This window comes from Carex rostrata, chromosome 32, assembly GCF_964058835.1.
Source record: "Carex rostrata chromosome 32, lpCarRost1.2, whole genome shotgun sequence".
Lineage (NCBI taxonomy): Eukaryota > Viridiplantae > Streptophyta > Magnoliopsida > Poales > Cyperaceae > Carex > Carex rostrata.
In genome coordinates, this window is record NC_135949.1 from 1,538,376 (window position 1) to 1,554,676 (window position 16,301).

The 16,301-nt window shown below is 32.3% G+C and overlaps 2 protein-coding genes and 1 long non-coding RNA gene across 3 annotated transcripts in view; 1 reads left to right on the forward strand and 2 right to left on the reverse strand.

Moving 5' to 3' along the window:
- SWP (RNA polymerase II transcription mediator) overlaps positions 1-16,301 on the forward strand; it is a 55,498-nt gene that overhangs the window by 15,073 nt on the left and 24,124 nt on the right. The gene's annotated exons all lie outside the window — the stretch shown is intronic.
- LOC144547727 (putative disease resistance protein At1g59780) lies at positions 6,161-8,447 on the reverse strand. Its single transcript, XM_078296431.1, has 3 exons — positions 7,654-8,447; positions 6,383-7,331; positions 6,161-6,325 (listed from the first exon to the last, which is right to left on the reverse strand). Exons 1-3 carry the CDS (start codon positions 8,445-8,447, stop codon positions 6,161-6,163), a joined length of 1,908 nt encoding a protein of 635 aa, XP_078152557.1.
- LOC144547717 (uncharacterized) lies at positions 8,465-10,081 on the reverse strand. The gene is made up of 3 exons (XR_013509144.1): positions 10,002-10,081; positions 9,843-9,901; positions 8,465-8,740 (listed from the first exon to the last, which is right to left on the reverse strand). It is a non-coding gene; the product is annotated as an uncharacterized LOC144547717 (long non-coding RNA).

The window sequence follows — 16,301 nt, forward strand, 5'->3', positions numbered from 1 at the left end:
TTATAAGTTGATTGCTTGGTAGAGAATTAGAAAAAGAGACATTTTTGGTTGACGCGTGTTGTATATGAGTCAGCATTTCAATATATAATTATGTATGCATGACCAATTGACCATGACAGACTGACAGAGCCGGTCCTGAAGATTTTGAGGTCCGGAACAGGAGAAAAATTTGGATCATTTATGTACAAATTATTTTTATTAATATACTAATAGATCACACAAAATAGGAGAACATAAAACATATACTCCTTAAAATAAAACATAACATACCCTGATACCCACACCATTATTATTGCTTCTGGATAAACTAATTTTGAATACTTGTATGAATCAGCAATTTTCAAAAATGCTTATTAAATAGTAAAAAAATTTCAAAAAATGTAAAATTTGGTCTCCAAGCACATATTAATATGGAGAACAAGATGAACAGTTCGGATTGGTTGTTTAGATTTTCAAAATAAAAATATAGCGATGTGGAGCACCAACGCGATTTACTCTATAGAGTAGCGTAGCTCATCTCTCTCTCTCTCTATATATATATATATGGAGTTGGCTACAGTGCTACGCGTAGTATAGAGGACCTCTGTGCAACGGTTCAATATTTGAGTTTTCAAAATCTTTACGGTTGATCCGAGATATATTCTCCATATAAATATGTACTTGCAAACCAAATTGTGAATCTAATTTGTATACATATATACATAAAAATTATATGCATAAATAGATCAAAACCATTTCACATTGCATACTAATTTGAAGCTTAGATTCACAAGCAACAAGGCAACAATTTGATATTCTGATTCACAACAAGGATTCTAATAGGTTAACTCCACAGCCTTAAATCATGATTAATTTATAAGAACAAAGGAGCACGAAGGCTCAAGGGCTTAGTCTCATACCGAGCAAAAGGAAAAGAAAATGGAGATGTACTTTTATAAATGCACAATGTTTACTGAAGCCAATGCAAACAGACATAGGGGTCAACTTTTATAAATGCAAACAGACATAGGGTTTACCAAACAAAGACTCCGAATTGAAACTTAGTTTTGCCATGCATCCAACTTAATATGTTCTAACTAGCTAATTAACATTGATCAAGAGAGAAGGAAAATGGTAGCAGTACAAAGTTGCATGGGCTATGGTGGCAAAGCCACATTGAATCAGAAGTAGGTAAGTGTCGACTAGTCCTGAAAGAAGTAGACAAGTGTTGACTAGTCATATGCATGTTTACTTATAATCGAGTTGTTGTGTAACTTTCAAAAAGAATTATCTATCCTTGAATAGTCTTCGGTCTATATTGGAATTATTTATAAATAATTTGATTGATATGGTTAATTTACAACAATAATCCACAACCGCTAGTTGTATATGTAAAAAAATTTCCCTATCTTATAAAATTCTGGCTACGCTAGCCTAACTCCTGAGTGCACAACTTTACCACACATCAAATTGCATGAGTACAGCAGTGAGAGCATGATGTAAGACGAGCTGTACTCCATCCGGTGCTAAGGATGTGAGGATCAGATTCTCTTCCAGCAGATGTTATTTTTAGAGATGCAAATTAAGCTGAGGAGACAGAAATAATTTTGTAATTTGAACAAGTTGTATTTTTGATTTTGTTACAGTGGCTATATATACAATACATGGTCAATATGACCGTTGGAATTATCTCACTTTTTGCTACAGTGAGCTACTTAATTATTTTGTCTACTTAATTATTTTGTACATTTGCATATAAACCCTTAATCTATATACTATTTGTGAGATTATTATTCAACACCCCCCTCAAGCTAGGATTGTAAATATCGAGCAATCCTAGCTTGTTTGTGATTTCTTCAAACTGCTTCGGATCCAATCCTTTTGTGAACACATCCGCTAGTTGATCTTTACTTCGAACAAACGGTGTTTCTATTTCCTTGGCTTGGACCTTCTCTCTAATAAAATGGCAATCAACTTCTATGTGTTTGGTCCGTTCGTGAAATACGGGATTTTGAGCAATGTGACGTGCAGAGTTGTTGTCACAATACATTTTCATGGGTTGATAATAGTCTATGCCATATGTTTGTGTAAATCCTTTGGCTACTAACCTTGCCTTATAATACCATTGCAATTATATTTAATTTTGTAAGCCCATTTGCATCCAACGGGTTTTTTTATTTTTTGGTAATGGAACAATTACCAATGTTTCATTTTTTTCTAGAGCTTTTAGCTCTTCTGTCATTGCTTTATTCCAAGACGGTTTTTGAATGGCCTCTTGGTAATTTTTTGGTTCTATTTCTTTTTCTATGGTGGTAAGGAAGGCTTGGTATGAAGGCAAAATTTTTTCATATGAAACAAAATTTTGTATAGGATATTGTACGGTATAAGTAACATAGTCTCTAAGTCTAGTTGACGGTTGTGATACCCTAGTTGTTCGTCTAAGCCCCGAATTGTTTTCTACCTCGGTTTCATTTATGCCATCATTATTATCAACTATTTCTTCTTCAACATCACTTGTTTCATTTTCTTCTAAATTATTTTGTGCAATATAGGGTGTTACCGAATTTATTCTTTCAATTTGGATTTGATTAAGCTCTATAATTTCTTTTCTTTTTTTTTGAAATATGGCTCATTTTCAAAAAATATAACATTTCTAGAAATAAATAATTTTTTATTAATATGATCATAGCATTTGTACCCCTTTTTAAAAGGTGAATACCCTAAGAAAATAGTTTTTGTTGATACAAAATCTAGCTTGTCCTTCCTTTTAATATATACAAAGCTTGTACACCCAAATATTTTTAAATGATCAAAGGTGATTTTTTGTTGGTAAAGGATTTCTAATGAAATTTTGTTTTCTAACTTTGAACTTGGCAATCTATTAATTAAATGAGTAGCGCAAAGTATGGCATCCGACCAATATATTTTAGGAACATTGCTTTGAAACATCAAGGTTCTTGTCATTTCCAACAAATGTCTATTTTTTCTTTCCGCCACTCCATTTTGTTCGGGTGTATTAATGCAAGTGGTTTGGTGTATAATTCCATTTTCTTTAAAAAAATGTTTCAAAATTTTTGTTTACAAATTCCGTTCCATTATCCGATCTAAATATTTTTAATTTGGCATTAAATTGATTTTCTATAAAATAAAAAAACTCTTTGAAGCTACTAAACACTTCATTTTTTGATTTGAGTAAATATAACCAAGTGGTTCTTGAAAAATCATCAATAAAAGTAACAAAATATTTAAATCCATTGTATGAATCAATTGGGGCCGGTCCCCATACATCCGAATGAATTAAATCAAACATAGCTTCACTTTTACTTTTGGAATGAGAAAAATGAAGTTTTGTTTGTTTTGCCAACTTACAAACTTCACAATTAGCATAATTTAAATTTTTACAATCCAAAATATAATTTAAAATCTTGTCGGAGGGGTGTCCAAATCTTCTATGCCAAAGTCCAATATCAATGGATTTAGCGGAAGCACAAAAATATTTTTTTGGATTCAAAAAGTAGTGTCCATTTTGAAGAAATCCTTCACCAATCTTCGTCCCGGTTTCTCGGTCCTGAAATACAACATTTTCATAAGAAAAAATCATGTTGCAATTTAATTCTTGTGTTAATTTTTTGACCGAAAGTAAGTTTATAGGAAACGTATCTAGATATAGCACATTGAATAATTTTTTGTTACAAAATATAGTTTCGCCTATACCATTTATTTTAGCCTTCATACCGTTCGCTAGCAAGACAAATTAGTCATTTTTTGTCATATCTAAATTTTTTAGAAGTGCTTGGTTACCAAACATATGGTCTGTAGCACCACTATCAATAATTATTTTATCTAATAAATTTATTTTTTTTGAGTATGAAGAGATACCAGAAAATTTAGACTGATTTTGTTGAGTCAGCAGCACGGACATCTGCTGAATTAGGGACTGCAATTGATCCACTCCCTCTGCTGACCCGTTTCGGCCTGCACCTGACCCGCCAGCGAAAAAGGTATTGGCTCCAGATCCGCTAGCAGCTGCATTATTTGCTGCGTGGAAAACACTTGCTCCAGGCCCATTACTTGCTAAAGGCCCATTAATGCAATTGATATGACTTGGTTCAAAACCAATTCGTTTTGGTTCAGCTCAGCTGCTTGGTTCAGCGAAATACACACGCCCCCCTTCATTTCTTTCTCTGCCTTCATTCCGATCCCATCTTCCTCCAACTGAGCTCTGATTTTTCCAATGTTTTGGTTTCAAATGAGGATGAAGAAACCATCAATTTTCATGGGTGTGCCCCTCCTTCTTACACCCTGTGCATTTTTTGATTTCATTGAGATTTGGGTGAATTTGAGATCTAGGGTTTTGGCTAGATTTGGAGAAATTTGATTTTTTCGCTGCTGCAAAGCCATGGATCTCGTGTCCTTCTTCGACTGTGAGTTGTGGACCACCCATCGCCTCTCTTCGGTTTTCTTCTTGTTGAATCATGTTTTTGATTTGGGAGTAAGAGAGAAGAGGGACGGTGTTCATAATCTGAGCCCGTACGGTTTCATAGCTCGGGTTTAATCCCGCGAGGTACTCAAATATATCATCTTTTTCTTTTCGTTTTCTTATTATTGCCAAGTCGGTGGTTGCCGGCCGGTACAACCGGAGTTCATCTTTTTTCTTTTGAAGAGTATCAAGGTACTCTACGTGTTTTCTTGTGCCTTGTTTTTCTTGTTGGATTTCTAATTTGAGCTGATATATACGGGAATAATTGTTTTCTTGCCCGTACATATCTTTTACGGCTTGCCATAGCTCAAAAGCCGTGTCGGGAAGGAGGAATAGCTTCGCAATGGACGGCTCCATAGAATTCGTGAGCCATGTTATGATTTTATCGTTTTGAGTTCGCCATTTTTTCATTGCTTTCTTTTCCGCTTCGGTCAGCGAAAGCGGATTTACAATTTCGGGCACTTTGTTGTCTCCCGTGATGTATTCACGCATCTCTCGGCCGCTAAGCGCTCTTGCTGCAGCCTTTGCCCATGTAAGGTAATTTTTGCCGTTAAGCAACGCATTTGTGAGCTTGGAGGAATTGTTGGTAGCCTCGTGTTGCCCTTCTTGAGCCATTTGCCCTTTGCTGATTTTGTTGTTGTTTTATGATTTTTGTAGTCAGAGATCTTAATGCTCTGATACCATGTTATTTTTAGAGATGCAAAGCTGAGGAGACAGAAATAATTTTGTAATTTGAACAAGTTGTATTTTTGATTTTGTTACAGTGGCTATATATACAATACATGGTCAATATGACCGTTGGAATTATCTCACTTTTTGCTACAGTGAAATTTACATTTCTCAGATGAGGAGGGAATAGCAAATGCACAGACATCACAGGGGTTAGGTCAAGAAGATCGTAATCGCCGGGTCCGTTAGCCCATTTAAAACCACCTATGCTCTCTAGCACTTTGTTCTATTTATGGTTTATATTTTATTTTTTGCCTGAAAATAATGGATGATTGATAGCTTTTCTGGATTTTTTTAGTGTAAAATTGTTTGTTGATTAATTAGTGTTGAGGAATAAATTCCTGGGTGATTTCTCAGTTGGTGTTAATTAATTGGGCACCATATTTTGGTTATTACATATCCAGGTGTTTGGTGCTTACAAAATTCTAACTACATCTGATCAAAATGTGCATTATATCAAATTTAGTCATTATATGTAATCAAATTTAGTCTGATGTCTGATCGGAGACATTCGATCTGCTTCAAGATTCGTGCTAATCAATCTGACCGGACATTGGACTGAATTTGGTCCAATGACTATGAGAATGCCCCCGAAAGAAAACAAACTTTGTGGAAAATTTAAAGATGATTCCTGAAATATGTATAATTTGTTTGTTTGTATAGAAAAGGATTTGTAACTTATAATTCGTACACAGATATGGATTATTTGCAAATTTTGTTACTTTAAGAATAAAAACAATGCATGCATAATAAAAAAAATAAAAAATAAGGGTAAATATACCATGATTTAAATGGGAACACATTATATCCTTTAAAAACATTAATTTACTTGATGTTATACCAACATACGGTATTATAATTGACACACTGATACAAAGAGCACACTATACATAAAGAATAAGGGACACAGTACATGCGCGCGCGCACACAAACACACAAGACAAATCAAACCAAGAGATTGAATGGAGCATTTCAATCATCGATATCATCATCATTATCATCGATGATATTGATATCATCTAAATTAGGAAGCTGGGTGAGTTTCCTAGGAAGCTGGTTGAGTTTCCGGCAATGAACAAGACGCAATGTGCTAAGCTTTAACAATGTCTTCCTTCCCACCACCCAAATCTCCAAGTTCTCCAATTTTTAAAGTTCTAAGAACTGTAACTGTGGAAACCCATTTGTGGAGCAAACCATTTGCTTCCCTATGTATGCTTCTTCTTGTAAACTCAAAACTTTCAGTGCTTGTAGCCTCTCTAGCGTCGGCATGGGGTCTTCCTTCAAACGGGATTTTGTTAGGGTGAGCTTTGTAAGATTTGGTGGAAATTTAACATTATCTATGAGAAGTTTCCTACAAATCCATTCTCCCTCTAGTTTAGCTGATTTCACAGTCTCGAGATTTGGAAATGCCCTTATGTCAAGAGCCTCTGACGGTATAATGTTACCCATAATTGCCATTGAGAACAGATTATCCATGTGACTCAATAGGTTAGAAATAAATTTCCAATCTAGATTGTTCCAATTTGAAAGTGCTAATTTTCTAAGGTGGATCAGGAAGTGGGGGAACTTTTTTAGCCACGACTCATGAGCTGCAACTGTTTTCAGGGTATGTAGGTTGTCTATATGTTTTTCAGAGGATGGGCCTTTAATATGGGGGCTTGGTTTCACATAAACATGACGAAGTGTTTTGATATTCCATAGAGATTCAGGTAGAGTATCTATGCTTGTATCTCTAACATCCAACGTTTGAAGATTTTCCATGTCTCCTATATTTTCAGGAAGCTTAGATATGTTACTACCCCTCAAGGTCAGATACCGTAGGTAAATCATATCCGGTAATGTTGTTACTGGGATTGTAGAGTTCCTCAGTGCCAACACTTTGAGGAGCATGGCACTTCCAAGAACAATTCTATCACAATTAAAAGCTAAAAAAGAACGTATATGATTAACCTTCGTGTATTGGTTCTCATTGTCTTGATAGATTGCTAAACGGAACTGGGATTCAATTTCTTTCGGATTTGGATTGACAACCGAAAACCCTTCCATGGATGATTGTTGGATGGCAAATTCATGAATAGAACGAGGTAATCGACAACTTTTTATTGTGCCAAGGATTAATCTCTTGGAAACAAAAACCAACGACCTGCACGCAACAAGGAAAATAAATAAACATCAAATATATGTTCATAATAGAACAAAAAATTTCAGTTTACATAAAAAAGAAAAAATAATGCTTTTATCATCAAGTAGACCAAAGAGAATTATATACTCTTATTGTAATAAAACATGCAAATTTAATTTTTATTGATGATCTCTTTTTAGGAAACCGCAACCTAATGTTTGAAATAGCAACCATCCTATTACTAATTGCAATGTCATTTATGCTACAACAGGAAAACCATAGATCTAATAATCACCTATAAATTATAAGACCGAATGTCAATTTCTTGAAATATTGAGAATACCTTTGAACAAGTTCGTTGAGGTACTTATTTGCAGTTGTCTCTAGAGAAGTCTGTTTATCCTCTTCTTCGACAAATCCTTCAGCAATCCACATCTGAGTTAGAGAGGTTGCAGAAATCTCGAAACCAATAGGGTAACATGCAAAATATAGAAAACACGACTGAAGAAAGTAAGGTAAATCATTATAACAGTAGGTTAAAATTTGCCCCATATGATCGGTCGTAATCTTGTCATGAGGCCCTGTGATCTCGTCCAGATCATATTTCACCCTTTTCCAGATGTAGTTGGTCATTGGTTTGAGCGAAATGAGCCCCCCTATAAGGAGAACAGCCAAAGGTTGTTCTTTGCATGCCTTGTGAATGATACCCTTGAGTTTTCCCAGTTCCAGGTGTAACTTGTAATAAAACGTGCACCTTTCATGACCATTCTGCATGTTAAAAAGATCTGGGAAAGCTTTCTTCAAGAAGAGTGCTTCGCTCTCATCCCAATTCAGTGTTATGTGGTTTGAAATATCCGCTTCCTCAAGAAGCATGTTTTCAATATTTTTAACTTTATTATTCTGTATTCTTGTATCCATCTTGTTGAGCCAGTTTTCAATCCTTTCGAAATATTCTTCTTTGTTTTTTAAATTGAGCAGAGTTACTCTTTTTTCAATCATTTCCATCATACCACTGATTAAATCTTTGATTTTCTCCCTATATAGCATGTTCTGGGAGCTGGAGGACTCCTTTGTAGCATGTTCAACAAACTCACCTATTAACTCTCCAACTTTTGAGGCTGTTTCTCGCACAATCATAATTATCTCCTGCTGTTTGTCCACACGGAGATCCTTCAAATATTGGCTCTTCATGTATTCCCAAAGCCCCCCTAGATTAAAGTCTGGCAAATCAAATAGTTTTCCCGTGTCTGACAGCATATCAGACATGTAAAGTAAGGCATCCATCTCTGTTTCTACTTTCTCAAAATCAACCAAAAAGAATTTCCTCCCTCTCTCTTGCTATCCTTGTTTGGTTAATTAAAACAGTTTGATCGTGCAGAATACACCCTCAGATCAAATTCAACTGTATGCTCCACCCAGCAATTGCAAATCTGCAATGTAAAATAAAATATTAAATAAAAAGTACTACAAATACACCGTATAGACAAATTTCCATGTTATTTATAGGTTTCCCACAAACTGTATTTAATCAAATAATGCCCAGCTAGCAGTCCACAGCCAATACAACCGTATAGTCAAATTTCATGCATATTACTTTCTCATTAAATGTATCTAATTGAATACAGAGATTAACTAAGAAATTTTAACAAAATTGGTAGTTATGCATCAAATTTCATATAATACTTGCACTAAAAATTATTAGAGAAATTTTCGGAAGAATTTATCAATTTTTATTCAAACAAAAGCTACAGGAATGTATTTAAAATAATTTAATAGCTATAAGATTTTTTATGGACACATTTAAAATGATGACATCATCGAAACTAACACTTGTTCTCCAAATAATATCTAAAACATGTAAAAACTATTATTAGAGCAATTTTAAAAGTATATATCAATTTGTACTCCAAAAGTAGTTTCAGTATGGCATTTTGACTGCATAATAGATGTTTTCTAGTTGTACAGTCATCAAGTGATTAAACAACTAAAAAGGTCGATTGACAATTTTTCAGATTAATACCCCATAATTGTCATTCATAAATAAGCTCATGTACATCATTGAAAACAGCTATTCCATACTAATTTTCAGATTAAACTAAAACTATGGAGATACAAAGAGTGGATCGTAAGATATTTTTATTAGTGTCTAAGCTTAGGAATAAACTACATGAATGCCTCGCTTTGCTTCAACGGTGATAGTTGAGATAAAGTGTAGAAAAGAAAACATAGTGTATTGTATACAATAAAGTATAGGAAATACAATGCAGATGATCAGCAAAAAAAACCATGGAAAAATTCACGAGAAAAATTCAGTGCTGATGTCTAACTACAAAGTTATGGAAAAATTAGTACTACATATCAAGATTAACAAAAAAAAATGTAATTATATAAAAATATGTATACAATATATACATATGCATATCCATATAATAAATTGTGCATCTACACTAGTTATGCGATATAAATTGATCATGCACATTAATTAGATTTTAGAATATAGTTTTGTGAACTAAAAAAGTATGAGAGAAATACCTCAAGACGTGTAGAAAGAGTAAGGCACAAAATACAGATATGTGAGCAGAAATCTTATCCTGGATTCGAATTTTTAAAGGCAATTGAATTAATAAATAACAACTAGATAACATATATATTATCTATCAAGTAGTTATTAAATAAAAAATTGTAATATACCTCTGTGCAGATAAAGACGGGCAAGGAGAGGCTCAAGTACCCAACTAGAAATCAGGGGTTTACTAGTGGTGACTTTCGTACGGAACTGGCAAAGGAGAGCAAATTTGACATTAAATTCAAAAAAAATTTAGCAAAATCAGAAAATCCATCAACCCTAAAATCAGAATTGAGCCTAACACCCTGACCTGCAAAACCTTATGGATGGTCTCTGAGAAAGGTGAAGTTCATAAGACAATACATTTTTAGGAACAAGTTGTTCTATGTAGTACACTTTACTCAAATTTCAATCTCCCATATTAATTTTTGTACGCAACACATGGTATAATACAGGATTGGTTATCCACACACCAACACATGTGGAGATTTTTTTTTAGAAACCATAAATAAAAAATAAAAAATTATCAAACCAACTTGATTGCTTTAGTTTTTACAAAAAGCATTAGAACCGAGATGTTATTTCGGTCCGAATTTTTTTTTGGACCAAAATGTCATTTTGGTCCTAGTCATTTTCACATATTTTGTTAAAAAAATGATGGTAAAACTTGTGAAAACACCTCGGACAGAAATACATTTTGTTCCCAAAAAAAAAAAAATTCAGACCGAAATGACATCTCGGTTCTTATGGTTTTTAAAACCAAAGCAATCAAATTGGATTGGTAAAATATTTTTTTATTTATGGTTTCTAAAAAAAAAAATTCCACCAATACACCCTATAGACAAATTTCCATGTCATGCATGTTACATAGTTTCTCATAAACAACCATATATATTGTCAAATTGTCACGTGATAAATGTTATTATCTCATTAACTGAGAAATTTTAACAAAATTGGTAGTTATGCATCATATTTTATCTAATACTTATATAAATAATTAATAGAGAAATTGCAGAAGTAATTATCATTTTTTTTTTTTTTGCAAACAAAAGCTATAGGAATGCGTTTAGAACAAATTACAAGCCTATTAGATTTTTTGTTCAATTCTAGAAACATTTAAAATGAGAAAATCGTCAAAACTGACACTTCATCTTCAAAAATAATATCTAAAACATGTACAAATTATTATTAATGCAATTTTAAAAGGTCGATTGATAGTTTTTCAGATGAATACCCTTGTACAAATTATTATTAATGTAATTTTAAAAGGTTGATTGATAGTTTTTGAGATGAATACCCTGTAATTGCCATTTTAAAATAATCTCCTCTACATCATTCTAATTAAGCAGTGATACCTGTACTAATTTTCAGATAAAACTAAAACTATGGAGATTCAAAGAGTAAAGCGTTAGTTACTTTGGTAGAGTCTAAGTTTAGGAATAAAGTAGTGTAATGCCTCGCTTTGTTTGGGCAATGATAATTGAGATAAAGTGTAAAAGAAATCATAGTGCATACTATACAATTAAGTAAAGGAAATACAAAGCAGATGATCATCCAAAATAAAACATGGTTCATATCATACAACCTTTTTTTTTTTGGTAATATATCAGCTTCAAGTAAAATTCACAACAAAATTTGAGGTCCTGGTGTCTAACTATAAAGTCATTGAAAAATTAATACTATGTATCATGATTAACTAAATACTGTAATTATGTAAAATATTGTTTGTATATATAAATATAATAATTTGAGCATCTACATTTGATTTGCGAATATAAATTGATGAGCTTGCACATCCCATTTCGAAATATAGCTTTGTGATATAAAAGAAAGATAAGAGGAATACCTCGACACGTACAGCAAAAGTAAGGAACCAAAAGCAGATATGTGAGGAGAAATCTTATTCTGGATTTCTATTGTTCAGAACAATTGAATTAATAAGCAACAACTGTATAACATATATATTATCAGTCAAGTAGTTATTAGAAAAAAATAGTAATATACCTCTGTGCAGATAAAATCAGGCAGAGAGAGGCTCAAGTACACAACTGAAAATCAGAGTTTTACTTGTGGTGACTTTTGGACTCTGGCAAAGGAGAGGAAATTCACATGAGATTTCAATTTTTTTTTTAACAAAATCAGAAAAACTATAAAGCTTAGAATCATAATCAACCTCACATGATGACTTACAACATCTTTATAGAAAGGCTGTGTAAGAAAGGTGAAGTTGAGAACGCATTGGATTTTATATATATCAAAGGGCAGTTGCATGACATGACAATACATGTGGGCTATGGAAGAAAGGTGCAATTGAACTTGTTTTTCCAAAAATAATCATTTCTACAAACGAGCCGTTGGAACAATTTATTATATATATGCAGTATATATACTTTACTCAAATTTCAATCTCCCATATTAATTTTTGGATGCAACACATGGTATAATAATGCATGATTGGTGGTACGAGAAAGATCTCAAATTTCCATGTCATGCATGTTATTGTCTCATTAAATATACCTAATTAAATACTAAGATTAACTGAGAAATTTTAACAAAATTGGTAGTTATGCATCATACTTTATCTAATACTTACATAAATAATTATTAGAGAAATTGCAGAAGTAATTATCATTTTTTTGCATACAAAAGATTTAGAAATGCATTTGAAACAAATTACATGCCTATTAGATTTTTCATTTGATTCTAGAAACATTTAAAATGATGAAATCGTCAAAACTAACACTTGATCTTCAAAAATAAAATCTAAAACATGTACAAATTATTATTAATGCATTTTTAAAAGGTCCATTTATAGTTTTTCAGATGATGAATACACTGTAATTATCATTTTTAAATAATCTCCTCTACATCATTCCAAGCAGGGAGAATCAAAGAGTGGAGCATGAAATACTTTTGATTGTGTTCAAGTTTAGGACTAAAGTAGCAGAATGCCTCATTTTGTTTGGGCGGTGTTAATTGAGATAAAGTGTAAAAAGAAAACATACAACATACTATACAATAAAGGAAAGGAAATACAAATCAGATGATCAGTAATAATAAAACATGGTTGATACCATACAATTTTTTTTTTTTTTGTAATATATTAGCTTCAAGTAAAATTCACGAGAAAATTTGAGGTGCTAGTGTCTAACTATAAAGCTATTGAAAATTAATACTATATATCACGATTAACTAAATATTGCTATTATATAAAATATCGTATGTACATATAAATATAATAAATTGAGGATCTACATTAGATTTGTGAATATTAATTGAGCTTGCACATCCGATTTTAAAATTTAGTTTTGTGAAATAAAAAAAAAAAGGTAAGAGGAATACCTCGACACGTGTAGAAAGAGTAAGGGACCCAAAGCAGATATGTGAGGAGAAATCTTATCCTTGATTTCTATTGTTAATAGCAATTGAATTAATAAACAATAAATGGATAACAAATATATTATCGGTCAAGTAGTTATTAAAAAAAATAGTAATATATTACTATGCAGATAAAGACAGACAGGGAGAGGATCAAGCACACAACTGAAAATCAGAATTTTACTGAATTTCATTTTTTTTTGGCAAAATCAGAAGAAACCATAAAGCCTAGAATCATGATCAGACTAACATGTTGACTTACAATATCTTCATAGAAAGGCTGTGTAAGAAAGATAAAGTTGAGAGTGCATTAATTGGATTTTGTATATATCAAAGGGCAGTTGCATGACATGACTATACATGTGGGTTATGAAAGAAAGGTGCAATTGAACTTGCATTGGATTTTCGAGAAGTCATGATTTTGAAGGAACATGAGCCAATAGGTATGTGTCTAATGTCGTGTCCTATAGCTCTCTTATACATGGCATATGCAAGAAAGGTGAAATTTCATGACCTAACGAGGCTAAGTCGTGATAAATTGAGCATCTACATCACATTTCAGAATATAGTTTGCCAAATCTAGAGAAAGGTGACAGGAATCCCTTACCCGGTACTGCTGCTAGTTCTGATGCACTCAGGGGAGAAGAGAGAGGAAGGAGAGGGTAACTAAGGGAAGGGGGAGGAAGTATATATATAGGGGTACGTAGATTGACAGTTTTTCAGCAAAGTGATTAAATACTTTGAATAGTGTCTAAGTTTAGGAATAAAGAAATATCAACTTTTGAATTTTTATATGTTCCCCACATGAGGATAAGTAATGGCTGGAAAACAATTACTCTCGTTGTCCGTGTTTAGGTAGTTGATAGGGAATTTTGTTTTCATATTTGCTTGTGTCTATTTGAATGTTTTCTTGTATATAGCCTTCAAACTAAAACAATTAGAATTAATGAAGAAGCTGATCATGCACTTCTCCACTACATTTTTTTGTATTATTTTGTACTTTTTTTAATTAATGAAGAAGCTGGTTATGCAAATTTTGAGCTTGACAATAAATGCATTATTTGCATTTTGATGCTAATTGTACATAACATCATTTTATTTTATTTACCGCTATTCTTTTTTCTTGAGGGCCATGGCCTATGGGATGCCAACAACAAGATCAAAATTGTATAGAAAAAGAAATTGTATCCATAGGAAAAAAAATATTTATGTTTAAATCATCTCCAACTCACTAGACTTTTCTAGCAATTCAGAACAAAAAAAAGGTGATAAAAAAGATACACTGCAAATATTTTTTTTCTGAATATTACCTAATAATTGTTAATTGACAGATTTTCAGAATAATATATAATAATTGGCCATTTATAAATAATTTTATTTTTAAACTAAAACTATGGAGATTTAAAGGGTGTGCGCAAAAGTAGGATACTTTGGATAGTTGTCTAAGATTTAGGAATAAAGAAAGACTAACATTAGGAATTGAGAATATATATGAAACAACTGGAAAGCAATTATTCCATTGTACTTTGCTGGTAGCAATTTTGAATTTCTTTGCCTAGCACTTTAAGAAACTGGCTTGTTATAATTTTCTCTTTTACTAAGTAACCAATTACGTACATCAAAAATGATAAGACAGTTTCAATAAGTTACAAGATAAAGTTTTCTCAAAGCAACTCCATTAATTTTCTCATTTTTAAATAAACTTTTTGTCATTTTTACAAACAATTTGTCTGAATAACTTTTTGTAAGAAATTCCTGTGAACACAAATTTTTTTCGTTTTTAATTCTGGTTTCCGCTGGCTTTGCAGTTTGCTGGTACTATTTTTTATTTTCTTTGTTTTGGTTTTTACTGCTGCTTTCGCTCAAATGTCTTGAGCAATTGTTTAATTTCATATTTTGTAAGCTGGTTGTATTTCAAACCTGAAATGTTTTGGACTTATCTTCATGAATCAAACTAAAACAATTAGAATAAATGAAGAAGCTAGCTGGTCGTGCGCTTCTTGAATACATTTTTTTGTATTATTTTGCATTAATTGGTGACCAAAGATGTCTTCCCATAGAAACGATTTTGATAGTATGTCTCGGCTTAGATGTCCAAATGCACTTTTATTTTATATCTGCAAATTCTTGTTTTTGTAGTTCTAAAAGAAATTTAAACTCAATAAAATGTATTATGCAAATTATGAGGTTGACAAAAAAAATCATTATTTTGCATTTCGATGCTAATTGTACAGAAAATCAATTTATTTTATTTATCGCTTTTCTTTTATCTCGAGGGCCAAGGGATGCCGACAATATGCTCAAAATTGTATCCATGGAAAAAAAAAATTATTATGTTTAAATCATGTCCAACTCACTAGATTGCCATTTATAAATATGCTCATGTACATCATTCGAAAGAGGTAATGTATCATGTACATTAATTTTCTGATTAAACTAAAACTACGGAGATTCAAAGAGTGTGCGCAAAGTAAGATTGGATAGTGTCTATGATTAGGAATAAAGAAAGACTAACATGAGAAATTGAGGATATATCGGTAACACCTGGAAAGCAATTATTCCCTTGATGGAGATTCAAAGAGTGTGCGCAAAGTAAGATACTTTGGATAAAGTCTATGATTAGGAATAAAGAAAGACTAACATGAGAAATTGAGGATATATCGGTAACACCTGGAAAGCAATTATTCCCTTGTCCTTTGCATGTTACTGTGTAGCACTTTGAGACACTGGCTTATTACAACTTTCTCTTTTTATTAAGAAATCAATTACATATATCACATGCGTCTTTCAAAATTTATGAGACATTTTCTAAAAGTTAGCAAGATAAATGTTGTGAACACAAATTTTCATTGTCTAACTATTCCTTAATTTTTTTTCTACGTTTTCTTCTTATTCTTTTTTTTTGGCTCCGAATTCAATTTAATATATATATAGGGGTATGAACTAGAAAGAAAAGATGAGGAAGTTATGAAGAAGGAATACTTTAATTTGAGCATATTTGAGCATCAATTTCATGTATGGGATTACATATAAAGAAATTATTAATA